Source organism: Myxocyprinus asiaticus, chromosome 19 (assembly GCF_019703515.2).
Source record: "Myxocyprinus asiaticus isolate MX2 ecotype Aquarium Trade chromosome 19, UBuf_Myxa_2, whole genome shotgun sequence".
NCBI classification, from domain to species: domain Eukaryota; kingdom Metazoa; phylum Chordata; class Actinopteri; order Cypriniformes; family Catostomidae; genus Myxocyprinus; species Myxocyprinus asiaticus.
In genome coordinates, this window is record NC_059362.1 from 16,603,432 (window position 1) to 16,615,900 (window position 12,469).

The 12,469-nt window shown below is 40.1% G+C and overlaps 1 protein-coding gene across 3 annotated transcripts in view; it reads left to right on the top strand.

Moving 5' to 3' along the window:
* LOC127410383 (disabled homolog 1-like) overlaps window positions 1-12,469 on the top strand; it is a 224,314-nt gene that overhangs the window by 140,920 nt on the left and 70,925 nt on the right. For all 3 annotated transcript variants that reach the window (XM_051645619.1, XM_051645621.1, XM_051645622.1), the window contains exon 4: window positions 6,919-7,017. In XM_051645619.1, coding sequence (XP_051501579.1) covers window positions 6,919-7,017 — 99 coding nt within the window. The remainder of the gene's footprint in view (window positions 1-6,918; window positions 7,018-12,469) is intronic.

The following is a 12,469-nucleotide window of genomic DNA, read 5'->3' on the forward strand; positions in this document are numbered from 1 at the left end:
GGCACCCGCGACCAGACCTCTGGAATCTCCATGTCTGGCCCCTGGACGGGACGTGTAAGACCTAAGCGGTCTACCACCCACGGTGGTAGACACGATCACTCAGGCTAGGGCCCCCTCTATGAGGCACCTGTATGCCTTTAAGTGGCATCTGTTCGCTAAGTGGTGTTCTTCCCGACAGGAAGACCCCCAGAGATGCGCAGTTGGATTGGTGCTTTCCTTCCTGCAGGAGAGGTTGGAAGGTCAGCTGTTCCCTTCCACCTTGAAGGTGTACATTGCTGCTATAGCAGCACACCACGATACAGTGGACGGTAAGTCTTTAGGGAAGCACGACCTGATCATCAGGTTCCTGATAGGTGCCAGGAGGCTGAACCCCTCCAGACCGTGCCTCGTTCCCTCATGGGACCTCTCTGTAGTTCTTCAGGGTCTACAGAGAGCCCCCTTTGAGCCTTTGCAGTCAACTGAGCTTAAGGCACTCTCCTTGAAGACTGCCCTCCTGACTGCGCTCACTTCCATCAAGAGGGTAGGAGACCTGGAGCCCCTGGCATGATGTACACCCCCCCCTTCCCCGTGGTGTGCCTTCCCGGCCCCGCCTGCCGGAAGGTCATCCCCGCCTCTTCGGACCTGGGAGAGTGACAAGGGGAGGGAAAAAACAACAACAACAACAACAACAAAAAAAACAAGAGGGAAAGGCCAACATGGAGCGACAGCAGGAGAGAGAGAGGAGAAAAAAAAACGTACTCGCCAGTTCACCGTTACGCTGTAGCTTGGTCCTCGGCCACTCCTCCACCCTCTGGTGGACTACAGCCATGCCTCCTAGGGCAGATCGGAGGCAGTCCTCCGGCCCCTGGTGGATGGAACGCCCCATCGAGTGAATGGGTCTCCCTCACCCCTGGCAGTGGTTCTCCCGCTCCAGGCAGTCGGCCCGCTCACGGTCGGTGGTCCTCTTGAACCCTCCACATTCTAGCGGCTGGTAGGGGTCTCCTCCACCCATGGCAGCAGCCCTGACCGCTCCAGGCAGTCGGCTAGGAGCCCCTCCTCCCCTCGCGGTCAGTGGCCGTTCCTCAGCTCTCAGGCGGCCGGGCTCCTCCATCCCCCAGCGGATGGCCGCGGCTGCTCCGTTGATGTGGATGGTACTGGCAAGGACTCTACTACAGTTCATCCCTCCTCCTTCCCGGGTTGTGGCACTAGTGCAACGAAGTAAAAGGGAAAGGAGGAGGTGAGAACCGGCTTGACAATATAAATAATAATTTAATAATAAACTTAAACAAAAAGACAAACACAAAAACATGCCGGGCAGCTGCCCGTAACTCTCTCTCCCTGGAACTGCCGCCTCTGGTCGCCTTTATCCCTCTCGAGGGCTTGATTAGCCTGATTAGGGGCCAGGTGTGCAGCATCACGACCCGGCCCCGCCCTCCTCCCAGCCACAGGTGCCAGTATATCACAAAAGGCTTTTGTAATCACAGTAAATGTGTGATCAAATGTGTACAGTACATGAGTCATTTATTTCTGCACACGCAAAATCTTTATATTTAAAATCACATCTATGAATTTATGTTTACGATTTGCTGAATTATTTTTATTAATTATTGTAATAATAACTATAAAACAATTTTAATAAATAAATAATAATAATAAATAAATACCAAGTAAATATTAATAAATGAATTTCATTTAAGTCATACATTTGCTTAAAAAAAACTAAAACAAAAAAACAGTAATGTCATTCTGAGGTTTGGTAAAAAAAAAAAAAAAAAAAAAAAAAATTTGGTAGCTTCTCCCTTACAACAAATAAAATGCATTGCAAGCAGACTGACTGCCACTAGGGGGAGAAATACGACAGCGAACACGGTGTCCTCAACAGATGTGATGTGAGCGTGAAAAATGATAAAATCTTTTAAAAGAGTTTTTGCAACAAACAGTGATCACTTGGATATTTTCTTGGTCGCTTAGCTTTTATTTTGCATTTCATCAGGTTGCCCTATCCACAGTAAAATCTTATTGGTCCGAAATTTTATATGTTAAATGTTCTAATTGGCTGTGACTTTTATGCTTTTAGTGTGAATAGACAAATGACTTGTCACTGTAAACTTGTCACGTCACGCCTGGTTAGCACATGGTGTGAGAATTTATTTGCACATTTGTGTGTGTACCATATAAAGTTGTGCTCAAATGTTTGCATACCCTGGCAGAAATTGTGAAATTTTGGCATTGATTTTGAAAATATGACTGATCATGCAAAAAAACTGTCTTTTATTTTAGGATAGTGATCATATGAAGCCATTTATTATCACATAGTTGTTTGGCTCCTTTTTAAATCATAATGATAACAGAAATCACCCAAATGGCCCTGATCAAAAGTTTACATACCCTTGAATGTTTGGCCTTGTTACAGACACACAAGGTGACACACACAGGTTTAAATGGCAATTAAAGGTTAATTTCCCACACCTGTGGCTTTTTAAATTGCAATTAGTGTCTGTGTATAAATAGTCAGTGAGTTTGTTACCTCTCACGTGGATGCACTGAGCAGGCTAGTACTGAGCCATGGGGAGCAGAAAAGAACTGTCAAAAGACCTGCGTAACAGGGTAATGGAACTTTAAAAAGATGGAAAAGGATATAAAAAGATATCCAAAGCCTTGAAAATGCCAGTCAGTACTGTTCAATCACTTATTAAGAAGTGAAAAATTCGGGGATCTCTTGATACCATGCCACGGTCAAGTAGACCAAGAAAGATTTCAGCCACAACTGCCAGAAGAATTGTTCGGGATACAAAGAAAAACCCACAGGTAACCTCAGGAGAAATACAGACTGCTCTGGAAAAAGATGGTGTGGTTGTTCCAAGGAGCACAATAGGACGATACTTGAACAAAAATGAGCTGCATGGTCGAGTTGCCAGAAAGAAGCCTTTACTGCGCCAATGCCACAAAAATACCCGGTTACAATATGACTGACGACACCTTGACACACCTCACAGCTTCTGGCACACTGTAATTTGGAGTGACGAGACCAAAATAGAGCTTTATGGTCACAACCATAAGCGCTATGTTTGGAGAGGGGTCAACAAGGCCTATAGTAAAAAGAATACCATCCCCACTGTGAAGCATGGTGGTGGCTCACTGATGTTTTGGGGGTGTGTGAGCTCTAAAGGCACGGGGAATCTTGTGAAAATTGATGTGCAAGGTGAATGCAGCATGTTATCAGAAAATACTGGCAGACAATTTGCATTCTTCTGCACAAAAGTTACGCATGGGATGCTCTTGGACTTTCCAGCACAACAGTGACCCTAAGCACAAGGCCAAGTTGACACTCCAGTGGTTACAGCAGAAATAGGTGAAGGTTCTGGAGTGGCCATCACAGTCTCCTGATCTTAATATCATCAAGCCACTCTGGGGAGATCTCAAACGTGTGGTTCATGCAAGACGACCAAAGACTTTGCGTGACCTGGAGGCATTTTGCCAAGACAAATGGGCAGCTATACCACCTGCAAGAATCTGGGGCCTCATAGACAAATATTACAAAAGACTGCACGCTGTTATTGATGCTAAAGGGGGCAATACACAGTATTAAGAACTAAGGGTATGCAGACTTTTGAACAGGGGTCATTTCATTTTTTTCGTTGTTTTGTTTTGTGATTGTGCCATTCTGTTATAACCTACAGTTGAATATGAATCCCATAAGAAAGAAAAGAAATGTGTTTTGCCTGTTTACTCATGTTTTCATTAAAAATGGTACATATATTACCAATTCTCCAAGGGTATGCAAACTTTTGAGCACAACTGTACACTGATCAGCCACAACATTATAACCACCTGCATAATATTGTGTAGGTGCCCCTCGTGCTGCCAAAACAGCGCCAACCCGCATCTCAGAATAGCATTCAGAGATTATATTCTTCTCACCACAATAGTACAGAGTGGTTATCTGAGTTACCGTAGACTTTGTCAATTTGAACCAGTCTGGTCATTCTCTGCTGACCTCTTTCATCAGCAAGGTGTTTCCATTGGCAGAACTGCTGATCACTGGATGTTTTTTGTTTTTGGCACCATTCTGAGTAAATTCTAGAGACTGTTGTGTGTGAAAATCCCAGGAGATCAGCAGTTACAGAAATACCCAAACCAGCCCATCTGGCACCAACAATCATCCAAACAATTATCTAATCAGCCAACCGTGTGGCAGCAGTGCAGTGCGTAATATCACGCAGATACGGGTCAGGAGCTTTAGTTAATGTTCACATCAACCATCAGAATGGGAAAAAAATGCGATCTCAGTGATTTTGACCGTGGCATGATTGTTGGTGCCAGATGGGCTGGTTTGAGTTACGAGGACATTTTATTTTAGGCTATACAAGGGTATTGTGCTATAAATGTGGTTTATGGGGACATTTCTAGTGTCCCCATAATTCAAATCGCTTAAAAAAACATACTAAAAGATGTTTGTTTTTTATGTAAATTGCAGAACATTTTTTGTGAGGGTTAGGGTTAGGGGATAGAATCTATAGTTCGTACAGTATAAAAGTCATTATGCCTATGCAGAGTCCTCATAAGGATAGCCGCACTAACATGTGTGTGTGTGTGTGTGTGTGTGTGAGTGCAAGAGATTACACATTTGTTTCTGTGCATTGCTCTGTCGTTTTTGTAAATCTAACCCTTTTTCTAACCATACACCAGTGTGGTTTGATTAGTTACTCCTCTGTGTGTTTGAGATAGCTGGTGATTTCACCATCTGATTTGCATGTTGGTGTGATTGGAACGTCCAGACTGTTATTGATCCAGGCTGTTTACCCCTCACTCACCCAGACACATAATCCATTCTCATATTCCCACAGTCCTACACTCCTTAGCAAACCAATGAACTCTGTGTTGTCATTTTTAATCTCTTATTCCTCTCTCTTTGATCACACTGTTTGCAAGGGGAGTTTCAAACTAAAGTTTTGAGTAGAGTCTATTAGGATAATCCTGTCTCCCTTGATAATCAGCTCATGCTATAAAAACGTACTTAAAGGAAAAACTTGCACATTTTCTTTCATTATTTACTCACACTCATGTCATTCCAAACCAGTCTTACTTTCTTGCCACCCCATAACACAAAAGGTGAAATTTTGAAGAATTGCTGCTATTTTTTCTCATGCAATTACAATTCACTAATAAAGAATGCAAAACTTCAAAAATATCATAAAAGTTTCATAAAAGTAGTCCAAATTATAGACATTGTAAGGCCATAAGAAAGCTTTATGTGATGAGCAGACCAAAATTGCATGATCAAAGTCATGGAAAAAAATACATCATACTATTGGAATGTGTTTTTCCCTGTGCACTTGAAAGGAAGAAACAGACTTATCTTAAGGACACCTAGACAAATATATATATATATATATATATATATATATATATATATATATATATATATATATATATATATATATATATAGACTTCAAAGGCTGTTTCTCCACTTTGGGAACATTTTTTCATCATGTACTCACCCTCATGCCATCCCAGGTGTGTATGATTTTCTTTCTTCACCAGAACACATTTAAAGAAAAATAGAAAAATATCTTAGCTCAGTAGGTCCTTAAAATGCAAGTGGATGGTGATCTAACCTTTGAAGCTCCAAAAAGAACAGACAGTCAGCATTATGTCATCCATATGATTCCGCTGGTTAAATGAATGTCTTCTAAAGCGAAAACATCAGTTTTGGTGCAAAAAAGATCAATATTTAAGTACTTTTTAACTATAAACCATCACTTCCGGTCAGCAGCAGTACGAGCATGTAACGTAATTGCGTTGGCATGTTCACACGAGAATAGACGCATGTGCGACACACCCGGAAGAGCAGTGCTGTTTACAACTGAGTAGAAGTAGAAGCTTAGTTGGTTTTGGATTAGATCTGTATTTGTATCTGTTTGTTTACTCACAATAGGGCATTTGTGTGCTCATCCTGGATAACTCAGCCAAGAGAAAAACGTGAGATTACGTACATAACATGCCAGTGCGAATACGTCACACGAGACCGCGTGAACTCTGCCTTCTTGTGAGTGTGCATACTACTGCTGGCCAGAAGCAATGATTTATAGTTAAGTACTTAAATATTGATTTACTTCGGACCAAGAGTGATAGTTTCGCTTTAGAAGACACTCATTTAACCAGTGGAGTCGTATGGATGACATTTATACTGACTGTCTGTGATTTTTTGGGCTTCAAAGTTCTGATCACCATCCACGTTTAAGGACATACTGAGCTAAGATATTTTTCTATTTATTATTATTATTTTTTAATGTATTCAGCAGAAGAAAATAAGTCATATACATCTGGGATGGCATGTGGGTGATTAAATGATGAGAGAATTTAAATTTTTGGGTGAACTATCCCTTTAAACTGGTCTGATTGTTGTCAAGGCAAAACCGTTAAGGATCGTTAATTTAACATTGACATTTGTTGGAAATTTTACCAAGGACATCTATAATACCTGGAGAAAGCTATATGTTGGCCACAGGAAAATGACGTCATGACAATGCTGAATGACTAATGGCACCACAAGGACATGCACAGTCCCAAGCCCTTCACTATTAGCCTACATCCTCACAGGGTATCAATGTAAACACAGTTGGTTATGTGTTAAGTGAATGTAAAAGATGGGTCAAAAAACAAATACATGATAAAATATTGGATCTGTGCATTAGATTTAACAGTGTAAATGCAGCCATAAACACAAATCCCCTCAATTTAACAGTCACTCTGACCTAGTGCATGGCAGAACCTTCAAGCCTAAACCGTTGACAGAGAGAAAATGAGTTTCTTTACATACGTAACAGCTAATATGCAGCAAGTAGCAAAATCTGTCTTTCCCTCTTCGATTTCTGTTTTATCTTTCCTGCTTTCCTTCTTTTCTCATGTTTCTGTTTTTATCTTCTTTTCTGCAGGGAATCGCAGCCTCTGCGCGGTCAAAAGGAGAACACAAACAGAAAGTTTTCCTCACTGTGTCCTTTGGAGGGATCAAGATCTTCGATGAGAAGTCAGGGGTGAGTCAGGGGATGCAGAGTTTGAAAGCAGGAGGGAAGGGGGAATCATGTCCTATCACTACTTACCTGAGCCACAAATACAAGTCCTCTGATGTTTAACCTGGTTTCAGGTTGTTTTAACTAGAAAAATGCATCTGTTATGTTATATTTTGTAATGTTCATTTCTTTGGAGACTGGTTTTTGCTAATATTTTGCTGACATTTGGTTTTTTTTTCTTGTTAATGTACTGACAAATGACAAGCAAATTGTTTAAAGTAGAACAAAAGCTACAGTTACCACCTGAAAAAAAAAAAACCTCAATAGAACTTCACCGTTAACCCTTCTGAAAAGACCATGCCAGTCCAGGATGTTTTATTAGTGCTGGTCTAGCTTGGGGACCAACATGCAACCATACTGTTCATTGGCAAAACGTTGTTGGTGAAACTGGTTGACCAAGTCATGCTGATAAAATGCCTAGTGAGGTCACCAGCACACTAATCTTTCCTTTAATTAAGTCTACTGGCCAAGAACTGGCCATTTAGACTGGAAGAGACTATTTGAATGCCATGTATAGCAGTGTTTGTCCCCAGATAACACACGTACATCTCCGAGATGTCTGTTTAAGAGCGTTTCATCTGGAAAGCCTCGCAATCTAATTAACATCTGCTAAACATCTTAAAAAGATCAGATTTACAAACATTCTAAATCATAAACGTCTTAAATACATCTGCTAAATGTCTTATTGAAATACGAGAGTAAATGTCTTATAGACGTATGCAGATGAGCAAACAACCTAAGAAAAACGTCTTCCAGATGTAAACACAAGCTGGGTTTCCATAAAAACTTTTAGTATTTAGACGCATTTCTAAAAATTGGACTATAGAAAATACGAATCGTTGTGCATTTCCATCCACTACGTCATGCGCATTACCTTGTCATTAGCCACCTTGTCTTGATGGAGCAGCTAAATGACCTCCTTTCTTTGGGGAGAGTTTTATTTGCAGGATTAGTTTTATTAAATGCTTCCAGGAGACACTGCAGAATAACTGTAATATCTGATATAACAAGGGCTGAAATGCATGCGATGCCCACACACTGCCAGCCTCTGCATATCTAGGAGCACCCACTCTCAAAACTGTTCTGGCGGATTTTGAGGACCCACTTTAAAGACAAGTTGTGGGTTAAACACTTCCGAATGTAAAGAGCTATGTTCGAAGAATTGTGTGCCAAGGTCGGACCTTTCGTTGTGCCAGTCACATCAAGCTATCGCACACTCATAACGTGCACAAATGGTCAAAACTTGTCATTGTTTTGCGTTTCCATCACCTTAATGCGCATTTTAACTAATGCAAAACTCTAGAAAATCCACCTTCTCCTAGCGCATTAAATTGTAAGCAAATTTTGAGAGTTTATTTGCTTATCAAGCGTTTCCATTCAGGATTTCTTAAGCGCAATTTAAAAATGCGCATAAAAATAGTTGGATGGAAACCCAGCCACAGATGTCAGTCCACTACCAGCAATACCAAAAACCGAATACATGTGTATGTAAATATATGTCCGTTCAAAAGTAAAAATTACTGATTATTTCACATACATAAATCAGCAATAATATACAGCATTATTTTTTTAATTTTTTTAAAGACTCTATGTGTCAAACCTCACAAACTATGACAAATCAAAGTTAATTTGTTTCTCCTCAAAAGCGCTTATTGGTACCTTGTAAACATGCCTTTTTTCACATTGACTTGACAAACCTGTGCACCCCAATTAATAAATGTTGCATAAAGCCAGACAATCAGATTAAAGTTTGTCACATCGAGAAAGTGCTTGCCATTTGTGTGTGCAATATGCATCAAATGGTCATAGAATCAACTGTATACAGTTTGTAGATGTGCCACTGGAGGCTGAGACTACCAGCACAGCAACATCCCATGCTAGATACCATCATCCAAAACACAACATATCCTGGTGACCTGCTATTCTGGTCATTTTAGGAAAGTGAAGGGAAGAGTTGTACCTGACCAAACTTCTCTTCATCATACTCTAAAATTCTCAAACTAGTTCTTCATCAGAAAGCTTTCATCATTTAGGTCTCAGAATATTCAGTTCATGGGGAAAGATTTGTTTCCAGCATGTTAGCATTTGTGTGGCTGCTGTAAGCAGTCTTGAGGATGCTCTGCATCGGACGGGTGGTGAGGCGATCCTCTGGGAGAGGTAAGCCTGTGTTAATGATGCGTTTTAAAGAGAGGAGCGCACTCCGGGGAAATCAGAGAAGCCTAATTGAACAGACCTCTTACAATAGAACGACCGTAGCTTTACAAGACACATCTGCAGGGCCCTACTCTATCTCATTGGAGAGTAAATGGCAATAACAGTCAATGAATCTATCACACCTGAGCTAGTTATAAAAGTAGGGAATAATGTGCAATTTTTATGAAGTATCACACCGCATCACATGCATCTAAGCACAGTTCCACAGAAGGAAAGATTGAAGAAGAACCTCACTTTGACTGAATTCTTTAGGTTAGAAATCACTTAGCTGGTTTTGACATTTTTTTTAAATAGATGATGAAAATCCTGCAGAGCGCTGTTTGCTTTGACATCATTAGTCCTACCTACTTATTTTACAACACTCTTATTTACAATGTTTCATAGAGGTGCAAATAACATAATTTGTCATTTTAAATTTAGATTTAATTATTAGTTTGTCATCATTTACTCAACCTTATGTTGTTCCAACCCATATAACTTACTTTCACCCAAGAAAAAGTATGTGAACCCTTTAGAATTATCTGCATTTATGTATAAATTTGTCTTAAAATCTGGTTTGATCTTCATCTGTTACAATAATGAACAAACATAATCATTTTAACTAATAGCACACAAATTATTGTATTGTTCTTGTACATACTGAATACATAATTCAAACATTCACAGTCTAGATTGGAAAAAGTATGTGAACCCCTAGGCTAATGAAGTATACAAAAGCTACTTAGAGTCAGTTGGCAAACCTGGCATCCAGTTAATGAAACTAGATTGGAGGTGTGGGTTAGAGCTACTCTGACTTATAAAAAGCACTCAAATATTTTGAGTGTGCTATTCACAAGAAGCATCTGCTGATGTGGACCATGCCTTGCAAAAAGAGATCTTAGAAGACCTATGATCAGGAATTGTTGCTTTGCACAAAGCTGGAAAGGGTTATAAAGTTATCTCAAAGAGCTTAGATATTCATCTGTCCACAGTTAGACAAATTGTCGATAAATGGAGACGATTTAATACTGTGGCTACTCTCCCTAGAAGTGGCCGTCCAGCCAAGATGACTCAAAAGGCAAAACACAGAATGCTCAATGAGATAAAAAAGAACCCTAGAGTGATAGTTAAAGACTTAAAGGAATCATTGGAACTGGTTAACATCTCTGTTCATGAGTCTACTATACAAAAAAGATTAAACAGGCATGGTGTCCTTTAGATAAAAGCATCTGCCAAATGAATAAATGTAAATGTGTCCATATCAGGACACGATGAATGATGCCACTGCTTTCCAACAAAAACATTGCTGTGTGTCTGAAGTTTGCCAAAGACCACCATGACACTCCACAACACTACTGGGAAAATGTTTTGTGGACTGATGAAACAAGGGTTGAATTGTTTGGGAAGAACATGCAGCTCTACGCATGGTGTATAAAGGGCATCGCATACCAACATGAAAACCTCATCCCAGCGGTGAAGTACGGTGGAGGGAGCATCATGATTTGGGGCTGCTTTGCTGCTGGACCGCTTGCCATCATCGAGGGAAAAATTAATTTAAGTTTATCAAGATATCCTACAGGATAATGTCAGGGTGGCTGAGCGCCAGCTGAAGCTCAGTAGAAGTTGGGTGATGCAGCAGGACAATGACCCTAAACATTGCAGTAAATCCACTATAGAATGGCTTCAAATAAAGAAAATCCACCTTTTGAAGTGGCCCAGACAAAGCTCAGATTTTATCCCAATAGACATGCTGTGAAATGACCTCAAGAGAGCTGTATACACCAGACATCCTAAGAATATGGCTGAGCTGAATCAGTTCTGTAAGGAAGAATGGTCCAAAATTCCGTCTGAATGTTCTGCAGGTCTAATCCAGAGCTACCGGAAACACTTGGTTGAGATTATTGCTGCCGAAGGAGGATCGACCCGTTATTAAATCCAAGGGTTCACTTACTTTTTCCACAGCACAGTAAATGTTGAATGGTGTGTTCAATAAAGACATGAAAGATTATAATTGTTGTTAACTTAAGCACATTTTCTTTGTATATTCTTGTGACTTTGATGAAGATGATATCACATTGTATGGCCAATTAATGCAGAAAAACATTTAATTCCAAAAGGTTTACATACTTTTTGTTGCGACTGTATGTGTTTGTAGTGCCATTGCATTTGCAGTGTTTTTGAAAAATTCTCATACTTCTCAGTCGTATATGAAAACTTCCTGATCTAATTAATCAGTGCAGATCTAAAACAACAAAAATTAATGGATCTAATAAGATGAATCTTTCTGATAAGATGAAGAAGATGTTTCAGATTGAATATGGTTGCAGCGGATGTAAATAGATGTTGGTGGTATTTTTTAGGGATCGGCCAATGTGGATCAGGCAGCTCTGATAGATCAATGCTCAGGGTTCATTGCTGTACCGATGAAGGCCATTGATAAATGCAGGGTTACTGTGTGAGTGCCACATGTTCTGTTGTCATGGCGCCGGGAGGTGACCCCTCATGACAAGGTTTTAATCTGTCATTGATGCATTGGATCTATTAACAGATGACCTTTTGCTCACTTTTGTGTGCGTGTGTTCACATATGTGTGTGTGTGTGTTGATGTTTGTCTACTGCATTACATTTTGGTTACTATATCCAACACTTATCAGGTTGTTCTGCTGTTGCTTTTGCATTGAAACTAAAACAGCAGTAATGCTTTAATCAGATGTTTGCATTTAGTTAATCAAGGATACTCATCCAGCGAGCACACCACCTCTAAAAAGAGCAGAGTCAAAAATAGACGACCACCCTGGCACATCCCTACTTTAGTTGACAGTTTGTATGTTTTTATTGTAATTGCTTACATCACCTAAATCAACGAGGTTCAGAATATCCCTTTCCACACCATTTATTATGTTGCAGTTCATAATAAAGTTACCAGGTACCAACAGAGTTACTGTATTTGATTTGCAAAACCAAAACTGGTCTTTTCATCATGGTCTTGTTTTCCTCTTTTACCTTTTCATCTTGCTGCTGTCCATCTAATAAATGTTGCATTTAAATCTAGCTTCATCATATGCTCAATATAGTTTGAAAGTGTTCCGATGAGTTACATTTGCTGCACAAATGAAGTTGAAGACTGCCACATGCACAGATGCTGTTAAGATGACCTTGGAGTATGTTGCTGTATAAACAGAGAAATCAAATAAAAAGGGAGAGACAAAAGATGAATTAGCCT